This window comes from Dreissena polymorpha, chromosome 2, assembly GCF_020536995.1.
Source record: "Dreissena polymorpha isolate Duluth1 chromosome 2, UMN_Dpol_1.0, whole genome shotgun sequence".
NCBI lineage: Eukaryota > Metazoa > Mollusca > Bivalvia > Myida > Dreissenidae > Dreissena > Dreissena polymorpha.
Window position 1 is genome coordinate 65,042,191 of NC_068356.1, and position 14,328 is coordinate 65,056,518.

The window sequence follows — 14,328 nt, forward strand, 5'->3', positions numbered from 1 at the left end:
AAAATTCCCACAAAAAGTCACTTAAATAAACACAATTAGCAGTTGAATAATACTAACCTGGAATATATGGTATTGACAGCCCCATTCGGTCGAATGCCCGCATACTTCTGCCTGCGGGAGGCTGTTGATTGTCGGTTCATTTCAAAGTTGTTGAAACCGCCCTCCTCTGGCTCTGATGCAGCGGGGGCGAGGTTTGAGGTAGAAGTCGCCCCCGTGAATGTCTTCTGCATAGCTGTTAAATAACAGGATGTAATTAATATGAGCCTCATTCTGCAAAAACGGACCTTAAGGCAAAAAGTGTCATCCCAAATTAGCCAGTGCCATCCTAACAGGCTAATCAGGGTGAACACTTTCTGTCTTAACTGGATTTTTGTTAAGAAGCCACTTCTTTTAAACAAAAAAGTCCATAAAAGCGGAAACAAGCAAATTCATTGAATTGATATCCCCCGCAAATATACTTCTGGACACAAGTGTTATATTTGACACTCAAAAAAGCATTTTTTCAAGATACAAAGGGCCATAACTCCATTATTAACAGATGGTGTACAATGCCATTTGGCGTGCATCATCCTCTTCACCATATATATACTCGTACCAAGTTTCAATGAAATCCACCAAAGCACTTTCAAGATATGGCTCCGCACACAAAAGTGCCTGACAGACGGACGGAAAGACGGACAACGCCAAAACAATATCCCTCCGCCTATGGGTTATCTTGTAGGTATGGTGTAGGTTCATCTAGGGGGGGGGGGGGGGGGGGGGCACTTTACCGCTATGCATTTAGCCCCATAAAAAAGCTAATATATTTTATATGGTGTTAGGAGGTTTATGTTTAATCAAGAAAACTTGTTTTGAGTATAATGATCGTGAAAAATAGGTTCAACTATTCAAACAGAAAGCCATGGACTTACATGACTTGCGGGCCTTGTTCCTGCGTGATATGAGGCAGAGCAATGCTATGATGACCAGGATGATGATGAGGCCTGCCATGGCAACAATCACCAGGAACCACCACTGGTCGTGGAATGCCTTGGCAGATGCCACCACTGAAACAGAAAGAACACTAATGTCTTACTCATTAAACCAGTTTGCATGCTTTTTGAGCCAACTAAGAGAGATAATTTGAGTCTTGTTCTGAGAAAACTGGGCTTTTTGCATGTGCATTAAATTAAGTGTTGTCCCAGATAAGCCTGTGCTGTCTGCGCAGGCTTATAAGGGACGTCCCTTTCTGCTTTTATTGAGTGTTTTTTTTATATGGTCTCTTCTATGGAAAATCCAGTGTAGGTGGAAAGTGTTGACCCCTATTAGCATGAGCAGTCTGCACAAGCTAATCTGGGATGACACTATACGCACATGTATTAAGCTAAGTTTTTCATTTAGCAGACACCACCACTGGGACAGAAAGAACCCTTAGTCATTGAACAACTGTTTGTATGTTTTTTCCCATAAACAAGAGAGATCCATTACAGCGAGTGGTAAAGAGATAACAATTTAAAGGCCCATCTGCTCAAAACTTAAATGGACACTTAGGGTCAAAGGCAGCCCGTTAACTTCAAACCCAAATAAAATTAAACAAGGGCTGTTTGTAAAACATGCATGCCCCCCATATGGGTTCTCCGTTGTAGTGACAGCCATTGTGTGAATATGTTTTTTGTCACTGTGACCTTGACCTTTGACCTAGTGATCTGAAAATCAATAGGGGACGTCTGCCAGTCATGATCAAAGTACCTATGAAGTTTCATGATCCTAGCCATAAGCGTGCTTAAGTTATCATCCGGAAACCATTTTATTATTTCAGGTCACCGTGACCTTGACCTTTGACCTAGTGACCTGAAAATCAATAGGGGTCATCTGCGAGTCATGAACAATCTACCTATCAAGTTTCATGATCAGAGGCCTAAGCTTTCTTGAGTTATCATCCGGAAACCATTTTACTATTTCGGGTCACCGTGACCTTGACCTTTAACCTAGTGACCTGAAAATCAATAGGGGTCATCTGTGAGTCATGATCAATGTACCTATGAAGTTTCATGATCCTAGGCCCAAGCGTTCTTGAGTCATCATCCGGAAACCACCTGGTGGACGGACCGACCGACAGACCGACCGACCGACATGTGCAAAGCAATATACCCCCTCTTCTTCGAAGGGGGGCATAATAATTTTTTAAAGCAATAATATCATCAAAACATATGAATATTATTAGAGCATACCATATGTTTACCATGAACAAAAGTATTAAAGAGTTAACAATTACGTCATATAAAATAACTCAAGTAAAAATCTCCCAATCTGGTTTTTGTGGACAACATGTTATGCACATGCATTTAGACCCATTTTCCCAGTGTTTCTTTCATTCATTGAAACCAAAAAAAAATCACCTCCCTACCTGGTTTTTGTGGTGCAGGGGTCCTGAAGGTCACGGCCGCCTCACTCGGGGGACTCATGCCCTTGGAATTAAGGGCCACTACTCTGACCTGGTATTCTCGGTCTGGCGTGAACTGCAGCAGGTTCAACTTGGCCTTAGGCTCAGAACCCACCTGGGACACTGTCTGCCACTCCCGGGATTCTAGCATGACAATGAAGTAAGAATTTGAAATATTAGAAATTTTATAATGACAAAGGAGTGCTATTTTAAATACTTTGAATAATAAAGGGATTTTATCAACTGTCTATATTGCTCGCTCAGCTAATATATAGCAGTAGAAAGAATCAATAAAAACACTATACTTAAAAAAAAAAAATTGATAATAATTTATTCCTATGCAGTGAAGTGGTGAACTATATTGGCTTAATAAGACAAGTAAGACCCGTGGGTATGAACAACAGTTTTTTAAGAAGCTTATTTATATGGCTTTCAAAAATCATTTAAATACAGACTTTATCAGAGACTTAACAGCAGTCCCATTCCTTCTAAACGTTTTTGAAATAACAACAGGCACTCCATTTAGTTAAATAAACTCAACTTGGACAGACAGACTGACAAACTCAAATAATATAAATATTCCACATATTTGGCTTTCTCCCTATGCTGAGTTTTGTCAACCTCGCTTATGAACTATTTAAGTTGTTACAGAATCCAGATTTTAGTTTTCTTTCTTTTTTTTGTTACAGTTTTAATTTTATCTGACAAACAAAATGAAACAGCGTGCATATTCCCCATGTGGTCCTCTATCCACATACAGATTGCATCAACATAACGAAAGCACTTTTTGGGTTATTGCAGGAGCAACATTTTTCAAATGGATAGACTGACCGACACAGACACCAGTAGGGGACTTATAAAGTACATGTATGTCTTTATGACCTAGTTATGGCTAACAAGAGGACACATGAACTGTTGCAGCCAGGATTTGGTCATTTCTAACATATATATATCTTTTAAATCAGATTTTCAGATTGAAATATAATCCACAGTCATTTATGTCTAGTTAAAAAAAAACTAAGTTCAGGCAATATCTAATAATTATGTAGTTCATTTTCAAAGTCAAAACTCACATAAGTTTATTTAAAAAAAATAAAATTAAATTAAACACTTCTACAAGTTACTCTATGTTGAATATAAAATATTAAATTGACATGCAGAGCTGTTTGGATGAATTTAACAATATGAAAAATAAAAGAAAATATGTGTTAGTTAATGAAATTTGCACAAGACATGTAACCATTGGCATGGATTCCACCACATGCCATTTTTGTCCCAAAGCTAAGCTGTTTATGAGCATGGTTGACAAACGACCTCTACGTTTGACCTTGACCCTGGAGTTAATGAGACAGCTGATACACGCGACACTCATTATACTTATGATCATTACTTTCAAATGGTATGACGAATGACAGGTACAAACTGGACAAGCAGTTTTATGGCTACATTTTGACCTTTATCCTCTAAGTGTGACCTTGAGCTCTGAGTTAGAGGCCGTTTTTTAACTCAAAACGCCTTCTCGCCATGGTGGGCAATAGTGGTAAGTAATTTTAAAATAATATAAATAATCATAGACAAGCTGTTTTGTTGCACAAGTTGAACATCAAACTCAAGTGTGACCTTGACTTTTTCGGTAGGGAGACAAGAGTTTCACATGTAACATGTTGACTTATGAAGCATTGCATTTCTAAACATTTATTTTATATCCCATCTAAATATGATAAAGTTATGGCTAGGACAATAGAGTTCAATGTGTTGTATGACCCACTTTGACCTCCAAGTGTGACCTTGACCTTGAGTAATGCAGACGGGTTTTACATACAACACGTCATCTTATGATGGTATACATTTGTGCCAAGTATTTCAAAATATATAAATAGAAATTTTCAAACTGTTTAAGGCAACATTTGACAGATGGTCTACTGGACAGACAGAAAGACAAATGGACCCTGTGATTGCTTTATGAAACTTTCTTCAAAGGGGGGACCGAAAACATCTAGATCCGGCATATGATGTATAATTTTGTGCAATTACTTAAAATGTTATAATTAAGCGTCATGCACTGTTGCATTGGTTTTTACTGACTAATGAGAAATTACTTTCACACGGATGTATTCAAGCAGTAACACAAAGACTCCATCACTTATCATGGTCACAGACAAGAACGCTGATAAAATTAAGACAATCTCAAAATTATTTTCTTTTGCAATTATATATATTAGGCAGATTTACATTTTTCTGTTTTTAATTAGGAAGTCAATGTTGCCAACAAGTCTGACCTTTATTACAAATATGGCACTAATCAAACTATGTGTTGATCTATGTCTTTAGAACATTATATTATAAAGCACATATTAATATATAATACAGTTTGCATTGAAGGTCAAGGTAGCAGTCTGAATGTTTAATGCACCAGTAATTTAATTGAAAGTAATACAAATAGATGGAATCTGACCAAACAAATGGGATCAATAAGAATTACACAATCAAGCACTATAAATATACATGTGGTACATACATAATAAACTCAAGGAAAATTTAAGCAATGGGCAAGGAAAGGGATGATTTTATGTACTCCTATGCAAAGATTAAGGTATGATTGCATAGTGCAAATCTTGTGAAATACATGTTTGTTAGCTATTATTTGATTCTGGCAACATTCCATGACATACGAGTCGCGTCGTGAGAAAACTGGGCACAATGCATGTGCGTAAAATGTTGTCCCAGATTAGCCTGTGCAGTTCGCACAGGCTAATCGGGGGCGACACTTTCCACCTAAACTGGATTTTTGCTGAGAAGAGACTTCATTTTAATGAAAAATGTCATAAAAACAGAAAGTATCGTCCCTGATAAGCCTGTGTGGACTGCACAGACTAATCTGGGACGACACTTTAAGCACAAGCATTATGCCCAGTTTTCTCAGAGCACGGCTCACATGATTATTCGAGCCTTGCTCTGGGAAAATGGGGCTTATTTAGTGCGCATAAAGTGTCATCCCAGATTAGCCTGCGCAATCTATGACAACTGTTTCCACTTTTATGGAAATGTTGTTTAAAGGAAGTCTCTTCTAAAGAAATATCCAGTATATGCAAAAAGAGTCATCCCTGATCAGGCTAATCTGGGAAGACACTTGACGCACTGGCATTAAGCCCATGCAGTCATCTCAGAAAAGCACCCATTTATTCTGTGATATTGAGCGCTACACTGATGGTGGAAAAAATCTGATGGAGAATGGCTTGAACTATCATGCCTGCTTACCTCTAAACAAACCACCATAGCAACATCCTGGTAATGCAAATAATACAGAACTTCAGTCAGTTGTTCATAAATCCATTATATACAACATACTTAAGACAAAAAAAAGACTTTTCATAATATATGGAAATAACCATGTACATTTTTACATGGTCATTACAGCTCAAATAAAATAATGGCTCCACCACTATTTAACTTAATCAACATTATTAATTATTCTAAAGATGCCTTCAAGTAAAGAAGCGAAAAAAGTAAAATTGCACCCTGCATAGAACAGACTTCACTTTTATTCAACAGAAGGTAGTTCAAACAAGAGCACCGTATAGCGAGTGCCAACGCTCGGCTGTGGGTGACCTTGACACAGTGACCTTGACCTCGACCTAGTGACCTAAAAATGGGTGTGGTGTGTGGAACTCATCAAGGTGCAGCTACATAAACCGTAAATCTACGAATATAACACACACTTTTTTACCTGCCAATTTTTTCTCCAAGTAGGGGGTGCGTATAATATACGAGTTTAGAGCAGAACAAAATTTTTCCTGTGCAAATTTTCAATCGCTGTTATTCGCATTGCGGCAGCCATTTTGAATTACAACATTACATCAAAGGGGTGCAACAGGGCTCGCGCTGTCGTTCGCCATTTGAGTCATTTGCAAAAATATTGAGAATTTGGCTCAATAAAAATCTGATTTGTGAAAATGCGAAAATCTAGTAAAATTTCATTCAAAACATCCGCCATTTATATCGGACTGGTTTTCTATATTTGTCTCTTTGTTTTAATAAAAGTGTTCGCAATTCGAACAGTAAATGAAACCCAGCCTGTACCCGATTATGAGACATCGCTTGACCTTATTGTTATTGAAATGCGCATGGTAGCTGGCCACTCAACATTGAGCTCGCTTACACATGAAATGACGTTGTCGAATGAAACGTGTGAACAGGAGAAGCTATCAGATAATATTGGGTCATTCATGTGCAGACACTGTATACTTTGAATACACAGTTAATATCGTCGGCTGCCTACAAAATAGTGACTGGACGCTAAGTCGTATAAAGAGATTAGCAAATGAAAAAAAGCAACTGACAATACCTGTAAATAAATATTTCTTAGCTGACCACTATTTATCTTTCTATCGCATATTTACCATATCTGGAGTAAAGAGTGGTAATTAAATAATTAGTTTTATGATGCTAATAGAGTCTATTACACCTGTCTGCCGATTGCCGAATTAAATTGAAAGGTGATAATTAATTCATTTGTTTTTTACTCCCAAACTAGCCTTAATGACAGCAGCGTATATTTTAATTAAAGAGATCATGAAAAACACGAGCGGTTTAATTGTATTTTAAGTTATATTAAAGTATCGAGTTTGTAACACTTCGGAAAAGTAATTCATCTAGACAACTATAAAAACATAAGTAACCATTTTGTCTTTGTATTACTTTATTATTATTATAACTATTATCGTCCCGAATATTGTCAAATTGAATTAAATGGGAAAACAAAAAACAGCGTCTCTGCTTCTTTCTTTTGTAATTATGACTGCTTGACCCAGATGTCAGCAAGGGGCCCGTGTGTTATCGGTAACAATCAATGGTAATATAAACAATAGACAGAGATATTTATGATGTAACTGTCATAAGAACAGCACTATAACACATCCCAATATAATATTACTGTGAAACAGATAGTTGACAACACCAAATTGATTCGCTATTTTCACAACACAAAAATATATTGACACATTTTTTCGGAAATGGCCGATTTCGGACACTGATTTTTTTAGTGCGTATTTTACTCGATTAACCAATCTTAAGGTTTTAGCACGGCGGACGGCAGATGCAGGATGGCGGACAACGAGCTGGCTATGAAAATACCTCGGGTTTTCTCTGAAAACAGTCGAGCTAAAAATCACACCCATGACTTCGATAACAAACAAATACTGATTCTGATAAATGTGTATTTTAACCCTTTCCCACTCAGATGCAAAATGAAAATGGCTGAATGCAACCAGCATAAAACCATAGCCACCTGCAAGTATCTCACAGTCTGCTCAGGTTTTGTTGCTTTTTGCTGCTCATCAGTACCTTTAGATTGAAAATGTAGCCTTTAAAAGTTGAATCTCTAAAGAAAATTCTTAAATTTAATTTCATTTTCTTTAGGATTACAAAGTCAAACTGCACATCTGAGTGGGTAAAGTGTTAATCAGACAAATGAGATCCACACACACAGACATTAAGGGCATATTCACCTGTGGAGTTGACCTGTATGAGGTGCCCGTAGATGGGGGAGTAACCGGGTAGCCCGTCTACCCATTCCAGGGTCAGCTCAGAGCCCACAATATTGTGGGTCAAGGACATAGGCCTGTCTGGGCTCCCTGGAAAAATGTGACATATGAGCCGGGTTTTACAAAAACTGGGCTTAATGCATGAGCTGTCCGCACACTTATAATTTTGGACACTTTCCGCATAAACTTAATTCATACTCAGAGACTTTAAACCTTTAAATGAAATATTATAGAACAGTGGAAAGCTCTGTCCTTGATTAGCCTGTGTGGACTGCAGAGGCAAATCTGGGATGACACTTAAGGTATATGCATAAAGCCCAGTTTTCCAAGAACGCTGCTCATGTATACAAGGGGTCAATATTATCCTACAAAATAAGCGCCTGGATATTCTATTTTATTTTTCAAAGAAATGAAGTACTTAAATATATTTCATTAGAGTTATAGACTATTTAGTAAATATGAGCATGCCCTTTATAGGTTTTAATAAAGATTTTTCTGTTTTTTAATTTTAAATAATGTTATTCAGTATTTGAAATCGCATATAGTATCACTTTATTTATCCCTAATCCATATGGCTTAAAGCGACAGTTGCCATACACATATCAAAAAAGCAATCAGTAAAGTTTAGCATTAAACAAAGTACAATATACTATGCATATATCTTAATTGAAATATATAAATTATAAACGCACAGAATCAAACATAGAAAAACAAGAGCTTGTCACAGTAGTGCCAAATCCCCGCCGAAATGTGTTTGCTTGTATGACAACATTTGCGTTAGAGAGTAGAATAATATTTGTAAAAACAAATAAAGGAAGATAATTCATTATGCTCCGGACAAAAAATTACTTTAAAATTAAATAAAGGGAGATAATTCAAACACTAAGGTAGATAGAGTTATGGTTCTTAGTCACAGCACTTCTCCTACTTGCCATCTATATTTCAAGTTTCAAGTAAATCCCTTCAGTAGATTTAGAGTTATGCTCCAAACAAAAATTTACTTTAAAATTATATAAAAGGGGAGATAATTAAAAAACTAAGGTAGATATAGTTATGGTTCTTGGTCACTGCACTTCTCCTAGTTGCCATCTGTTCATATTTCAAGTTTCAAGTAAATCCCTTTAGTAGATTTAGAGTTATGCTCCGGACAAAAATTTACTTTAAAGTTATATAAAAGGGGAGATGATTCAAAAACTAAGGTAGATAGAGTTATAGTTTTTAGTCACTGCACTTTTCCTACTTGCCATCTGTTTATATTTCAAGTTTCAAGAAAATCTCTTGAGTAGATTTAGAGTTATGCTCCGGACAAAAATTTACTTTAAAGTTATATAAAAGGGGAGATGATTCAAAAACTAAGGTAGATAGAGTTATAGTTCTTAGTCACTGCACTTTTCCTACTTGCCATCTGTTTATATTTCAAGTTTCAAGTAAATCTCTTTAGTAGATTTAGAGTTATGCTCCGGACAAAAATTTACTTTAAAGTTATATAAAAGGGGAGATAATTCAAAAACTAAGGTAGATAGCGTTATGGTTCTTGGTCACTGCACTTCTCCTAGTTGCTATCTGTTTATATTCTAAGTTTAAAGTAAATCCATTGAATAGATTTGGAGTTATGCTCCGGACAAAGTTTCAGTCGGACGGACAGACGGACGAACAGACGGATGGACAGACGGACAGGACCAATTACTATTTATCCCATCATCAGACGTGCATTGTCGAAATAAACCACTGTGGAATAAATTTTCCTCTATTTCGGCAGTGCTGAAATTTAGCTGTCACGCGCGACGGAGAATGGTCATATTACTCGGAATCAACTATAAAGTAATCATTTTTAGTAAAATCGAATCAGATTCAACAAAACAAACAATTTGATACCAAGATGTAATATATTTTTAAAAGATAATGCAACTCAAAAAGCAAAAAAAAACCTTATTTACAAATATTAAGTGCCCGTACTCGTGACGTCATTATTAACACGTCATACGACACAATGCATGTTCTTTCACTCTAAAGCTGCAGTTGTTTAGTGTGTTTTTTTCATTATTTCTTAAAAATCGGGGACGTAGAGGTATGATAAACAGAAAAACAGGTTAGTTACTGATCTTTTTGTAATGTATTAGGCTCTGCACGATTAAAATAATGAAACAATGTTTGCTTAATATAACTTTGGAATTTTCCGTGTAGTTCGATTTTCCTATTCTATGTTTAAAGGCTCTATAAAGGTGAAGATACGTAATTATTTACAGATTTTTTAATATTTTTTTCATATTTTATTTATAAAGGTTATCAAAAAACAATATATAAATGCTATTGGACATAATAATAAAAATATGAGCAATACAACTTGTTTTGAGCTCAAAATAAAGTGTCCTCCAAGTCAATTGTGTTTACAAACAATCAGTTTATTTACATGTTTACTCGCGAAAGAGAAAGTGAAAGTGACTCAGGTCACCAAAAATATAAAGATGACTTTTAACGTTTTCCGGTATCACTCACAAAGTAGGTCTCTTCTAAATGGTTAAAACGTTTGTAGTGATCTAATATGTTACTTTCTGCTAGTAAAAAGTTGTTAAAATAGAAATAAAATTGAAATATCTTTCGGCTATTTTTAGCATATGTCAACGCTCTGAGGCTACACGTCACGTTAGTTGCAAAAATGTAAACATTTCTTCCAATTATGAAACGGGTTTATCTTCCATAATTCTTGACAACGTTGTACCTAAGCTGTGTTATTAGCAGTTTTTATGCAAGAGTAACTGAAATCCGGTAAAAATAAGACCAGTTGATATGCATAATAATTGGATTTGTGACCTTTATAGAGCCTTTAAAGAAATAATTTACGACTAAGAAAATTGATGGGATAAATCGAATACTAGGTCGGTGCCGAATAAAGCAAAGTTTATTTTGCTCGGCACGAAAATCTGAACCACGAGCCTGGTTCCGATTTTCTAAGCCTCGCAAAATAAACTTTGCTTTATTCAGCACCGACCTAGTATTCTCTATATCCCCTCCGAAAATTTTTCCGGCAGGGATAAAAATCACTAAAAAATAAAACTTAAGAAACACACATTTGCAAGTTACTTATTCCTGAATTTTCATCAAGATATGTAGAAAGCCATGAAAATGACACCAGCATTACAAATTAAAATAATAAAATATTTCAACCCTCAGTTTTTCTATAAAACATCAATTAAAGTACATTTATTGAGCCTTGTTCTGGTAAAACTAAGCTGAATGCATGTGCGTAAAGTGTTGTCTCAGATAAGCCTGTGCAGTCAGCATGGGCTAATCAGGGACGTAAAGTGGAACGTTTTATCCCTGATAAGCCTTTATGGGCTGCACAGGATAATCTGGGACGATACTTTACTGGCATGCATTAGGCCCGTTCTTTCCAACATTGGGCTCAATGTATTGAAATATGACAAGTACCTTCTTGTGGTCCAATTTTTATGCTTTTCACGAAGCTTTGCCCTGGGCCGACAATTGTGCGAGCTACGATGCTGAACGTGTACTGGACTTTGTCGAGTAGATCAGTAATGGACAGAGACGTCACGTCGCCTGATACGTTGAACTTCACCTGCTTGCTACCACCTATAACAGTCATCATGATCATCATCATTATATGCGATAATTATCCCCACCATCATTATCCTCATCCATAACATAAAGTTTCAACATCAACATCATGATGATGATCTAACTTCATCATATAACTTAACTTCATCTGATAGGCATTAAAGTTATAAACTCAAATTTTAACAAAATTAAAGACCTTTAATTCATACACGTTTCATTTATATGCATTTTTAACGTCCAATCCCATTCTTTAGTAAGAATACTCACTACTGCCTTTACATTACAGTGGTATCTTAAAAACAACCATTATTATTTACATAACCTAGAAATGTTTCATTTGAATAATCGTTATTTTAAATACGTTTTCCTGGCCATGGCTACTTAAAAATATGAGGTTACCAATATATATTTGCGACATCACTTTAAACTTACTGAATGGGTTTTCTTCTATGTATGCAATCTCATAGTTGAGAATCTTCCCATTGGGTGTGGCAGGGGGTGACCACTGTACATCCAGAGACGTAAAGGTCACATTCCAGAACTCCAGACGGGCCGGACGATCTGGTACTGAAATAGAGGTGCCTTACATGAAATGAGCCTTTTCTAGGAAAACTGAGCTTAATGCAAGTGGGTAAAGTGTCATCCCAGATTAGCCTGTACAGTCCCCACAGGCTTATCAAGGAAGACACTTTTTGCATACACTAGATTTTTGTTAAAAACAGACTTCCTTTTCACAAAAAATTCCTTAAAAGTGGAAAGTGTAAAACTGTTTTATCCTATTACCAGATGAAAATCGATAGTATAACAACAATCGTATAAACATGAGCTTTATACTATCGCTATTTTTAGATCATATTTGTTTTTTTCCAAAAATGGGAGAATCTGTTTTTTTCAACTACGGAAAAACTAAATCGTCAAAAAATGCCATATTTGACCGTTATTTATGGAAAATTGTGAGGAAATAATAGAATAAATAGAATATTATGTGAGTTTTGGATAAAGCTCAAGTTTATCATGCTCAGCACGAACCATGTTAGCTGAGGTTCTAAGCCTCACATGATAAACTTGATCTTTATCCAAAACTCACATTATACCCCTATGTCCTTGATCTGGGATGATATTTTCTGCATAGTTTTCCAAGAACAAGTCTGCAATGGACTGTTACTTTTTCTTTTTTTTTTATTTATTCATACATAGTCATGAACTATTTATTTGAAATCAGAGTTACCTTATAACATTTTACCATGCAAAGTCACCAATGCGCAATAAATAAGGCATTATAACAAAATATAAACAACATTAACCATTATGAATGTAAACAAGGAGCTGTCAGAGGATAGCGCGCTTGACTATCGCGTGCTTGACAGTATAACGTAAGCAATCATGGAGAGGGGAGGGATGAATAATGTGGGTGTGTGTAATTTAACCCTTTACCACTTAGAAACGTATTTTAATGCATTTGTAGTCCCATAGAAAGTTACATTTAATTAAAGACCTTTCTTACTAGATTCAAGTTTTAAAGGCTTCATTTCCAACCCTTAGCTACTGATGAGCAGAAAACAGCATAAAACCTGAACAGACTGCGAGTTACTCACAGGCTGATCTGATTTTATGCTTTTGCACATAGCCATTTTCACTTTGCTTCTAAGTGGCAGAGGGTTAATAGATGATCTTTCAAAAATAAGGGAATTTTTTTTTTTTTTGGGGGGGGGGGGGGGGGGGGGGGGAGGGATTCTGGGGTGGGGCATGCGGGATGGTTTGGGTGGAGTGCATTGTGGTATGTCAGGTAAGTGTTGTTTTATCAAATATGAATCAAATGTGATCATAAATAATGAAGTTATGGCAATTTAAGCAAAATGTTAAATTATCTAAGTATAAAAGGGGCCATAATTCTGTCAAAATGCTTGATACAGTTGTCTGCTCTTGTTAATAGATTGGGGTCATGTTGGTAAAGAAGAATGCAAAATATAAAAGAAATATGTCAAAGGACATAGGAAATAATTGGGATGGTACGCAAACTTAAACATAGATTTATCAATAATATGCATATTCTAAGTATAAAAGGGGCAATAATTCTGTCAAAATGCTTAATACAGTTGTCTGCTCTTGTTTATATATTGGGGTCATGTTGGTAAAGAAGTATGAAAAATATAAAAGCAATATGTCAAAGGACATAGGAAATAATTTGGGTGGTACGCAAACTTTAAAAAAAGATTTATCAATAATATGCATATTCTAAGTATAAAAGGGGCGATAATTCTGTCAAAATGCTTGATACAGTTGTCTGCTCTTGTTTATAGATTGGGGTCATGTTGGTAAAGAAGTATGCAAAATATAAAAGCAATATGTCAAAGGACATAGGAAATATTTGGGGTAGTACGCAAACTTTAACATTTGCACGCTAACCGGAACGGAAATGCCAACACCGGGGTGAGTAGGATAGCTCTACTACATTGTATATATATGTTTTTTTTTGTGTTTTTGGTTACCATAGCAATCACAATTTTTGAGGTAGGAACAAAATGAAATGACATGCATAATGTCCCTATTGCAATCTATCTATGTTGCAAGTTTCATGAAAAAATATTAAGAACTTTTAAAGTTATCGCAGGATCCAGAAAACCACCATTTTCAGCAGTATTTTAGTCTATTTGGTGCCATAGCAACCATAATTTTTGATGTAGGAACAAAATGAAATGACGTGCATAATGTCCATATTGCAATCTATCCATGTTTTAAGTTTCATGAAAAAATATGAAGATCTTTTAAAGTTATCGCAGGATCCAG

General features: G+C 35.9%; 1 protein-coding gene across 1 annotated transcript in view; it reads right to left on the reverse strand.

The window, feature by feature from the left end:
* The window catches only part of LOC127869779 (protein sidekick-like), a 78,045-nt gene that overhangs the window by 8,706 nt on the left and 55,011 nt on the right, over positions 1-14,328 (reverse strand). The window contains exons 31-36 of the mRNA XM_052412440.1: positions 11,974-12,108; positions 11,395-11,556; positions 7,930-8,055; positions 2,387-2,566; positions 912-1,046; positions 58-232 (exon numbers count right to left, since the gene is read on the reverse strand). Coding sequence (XP_052268400.1) covers positions 58-232; positions 912-1,046; positions 2,387-2,566; positions 7,930-8,055; positions 11,395-11,556; positions 11,974-12,108 — 913 coding nt within the window. The remainder of the gene's footprint in view (positions 1-57; positions 233-911; positions 1,047-2,386; positions 2,567-7,929; positions 8,056-11,394; positions 11,557-11,973; positions 12,109-14,328) is intronic.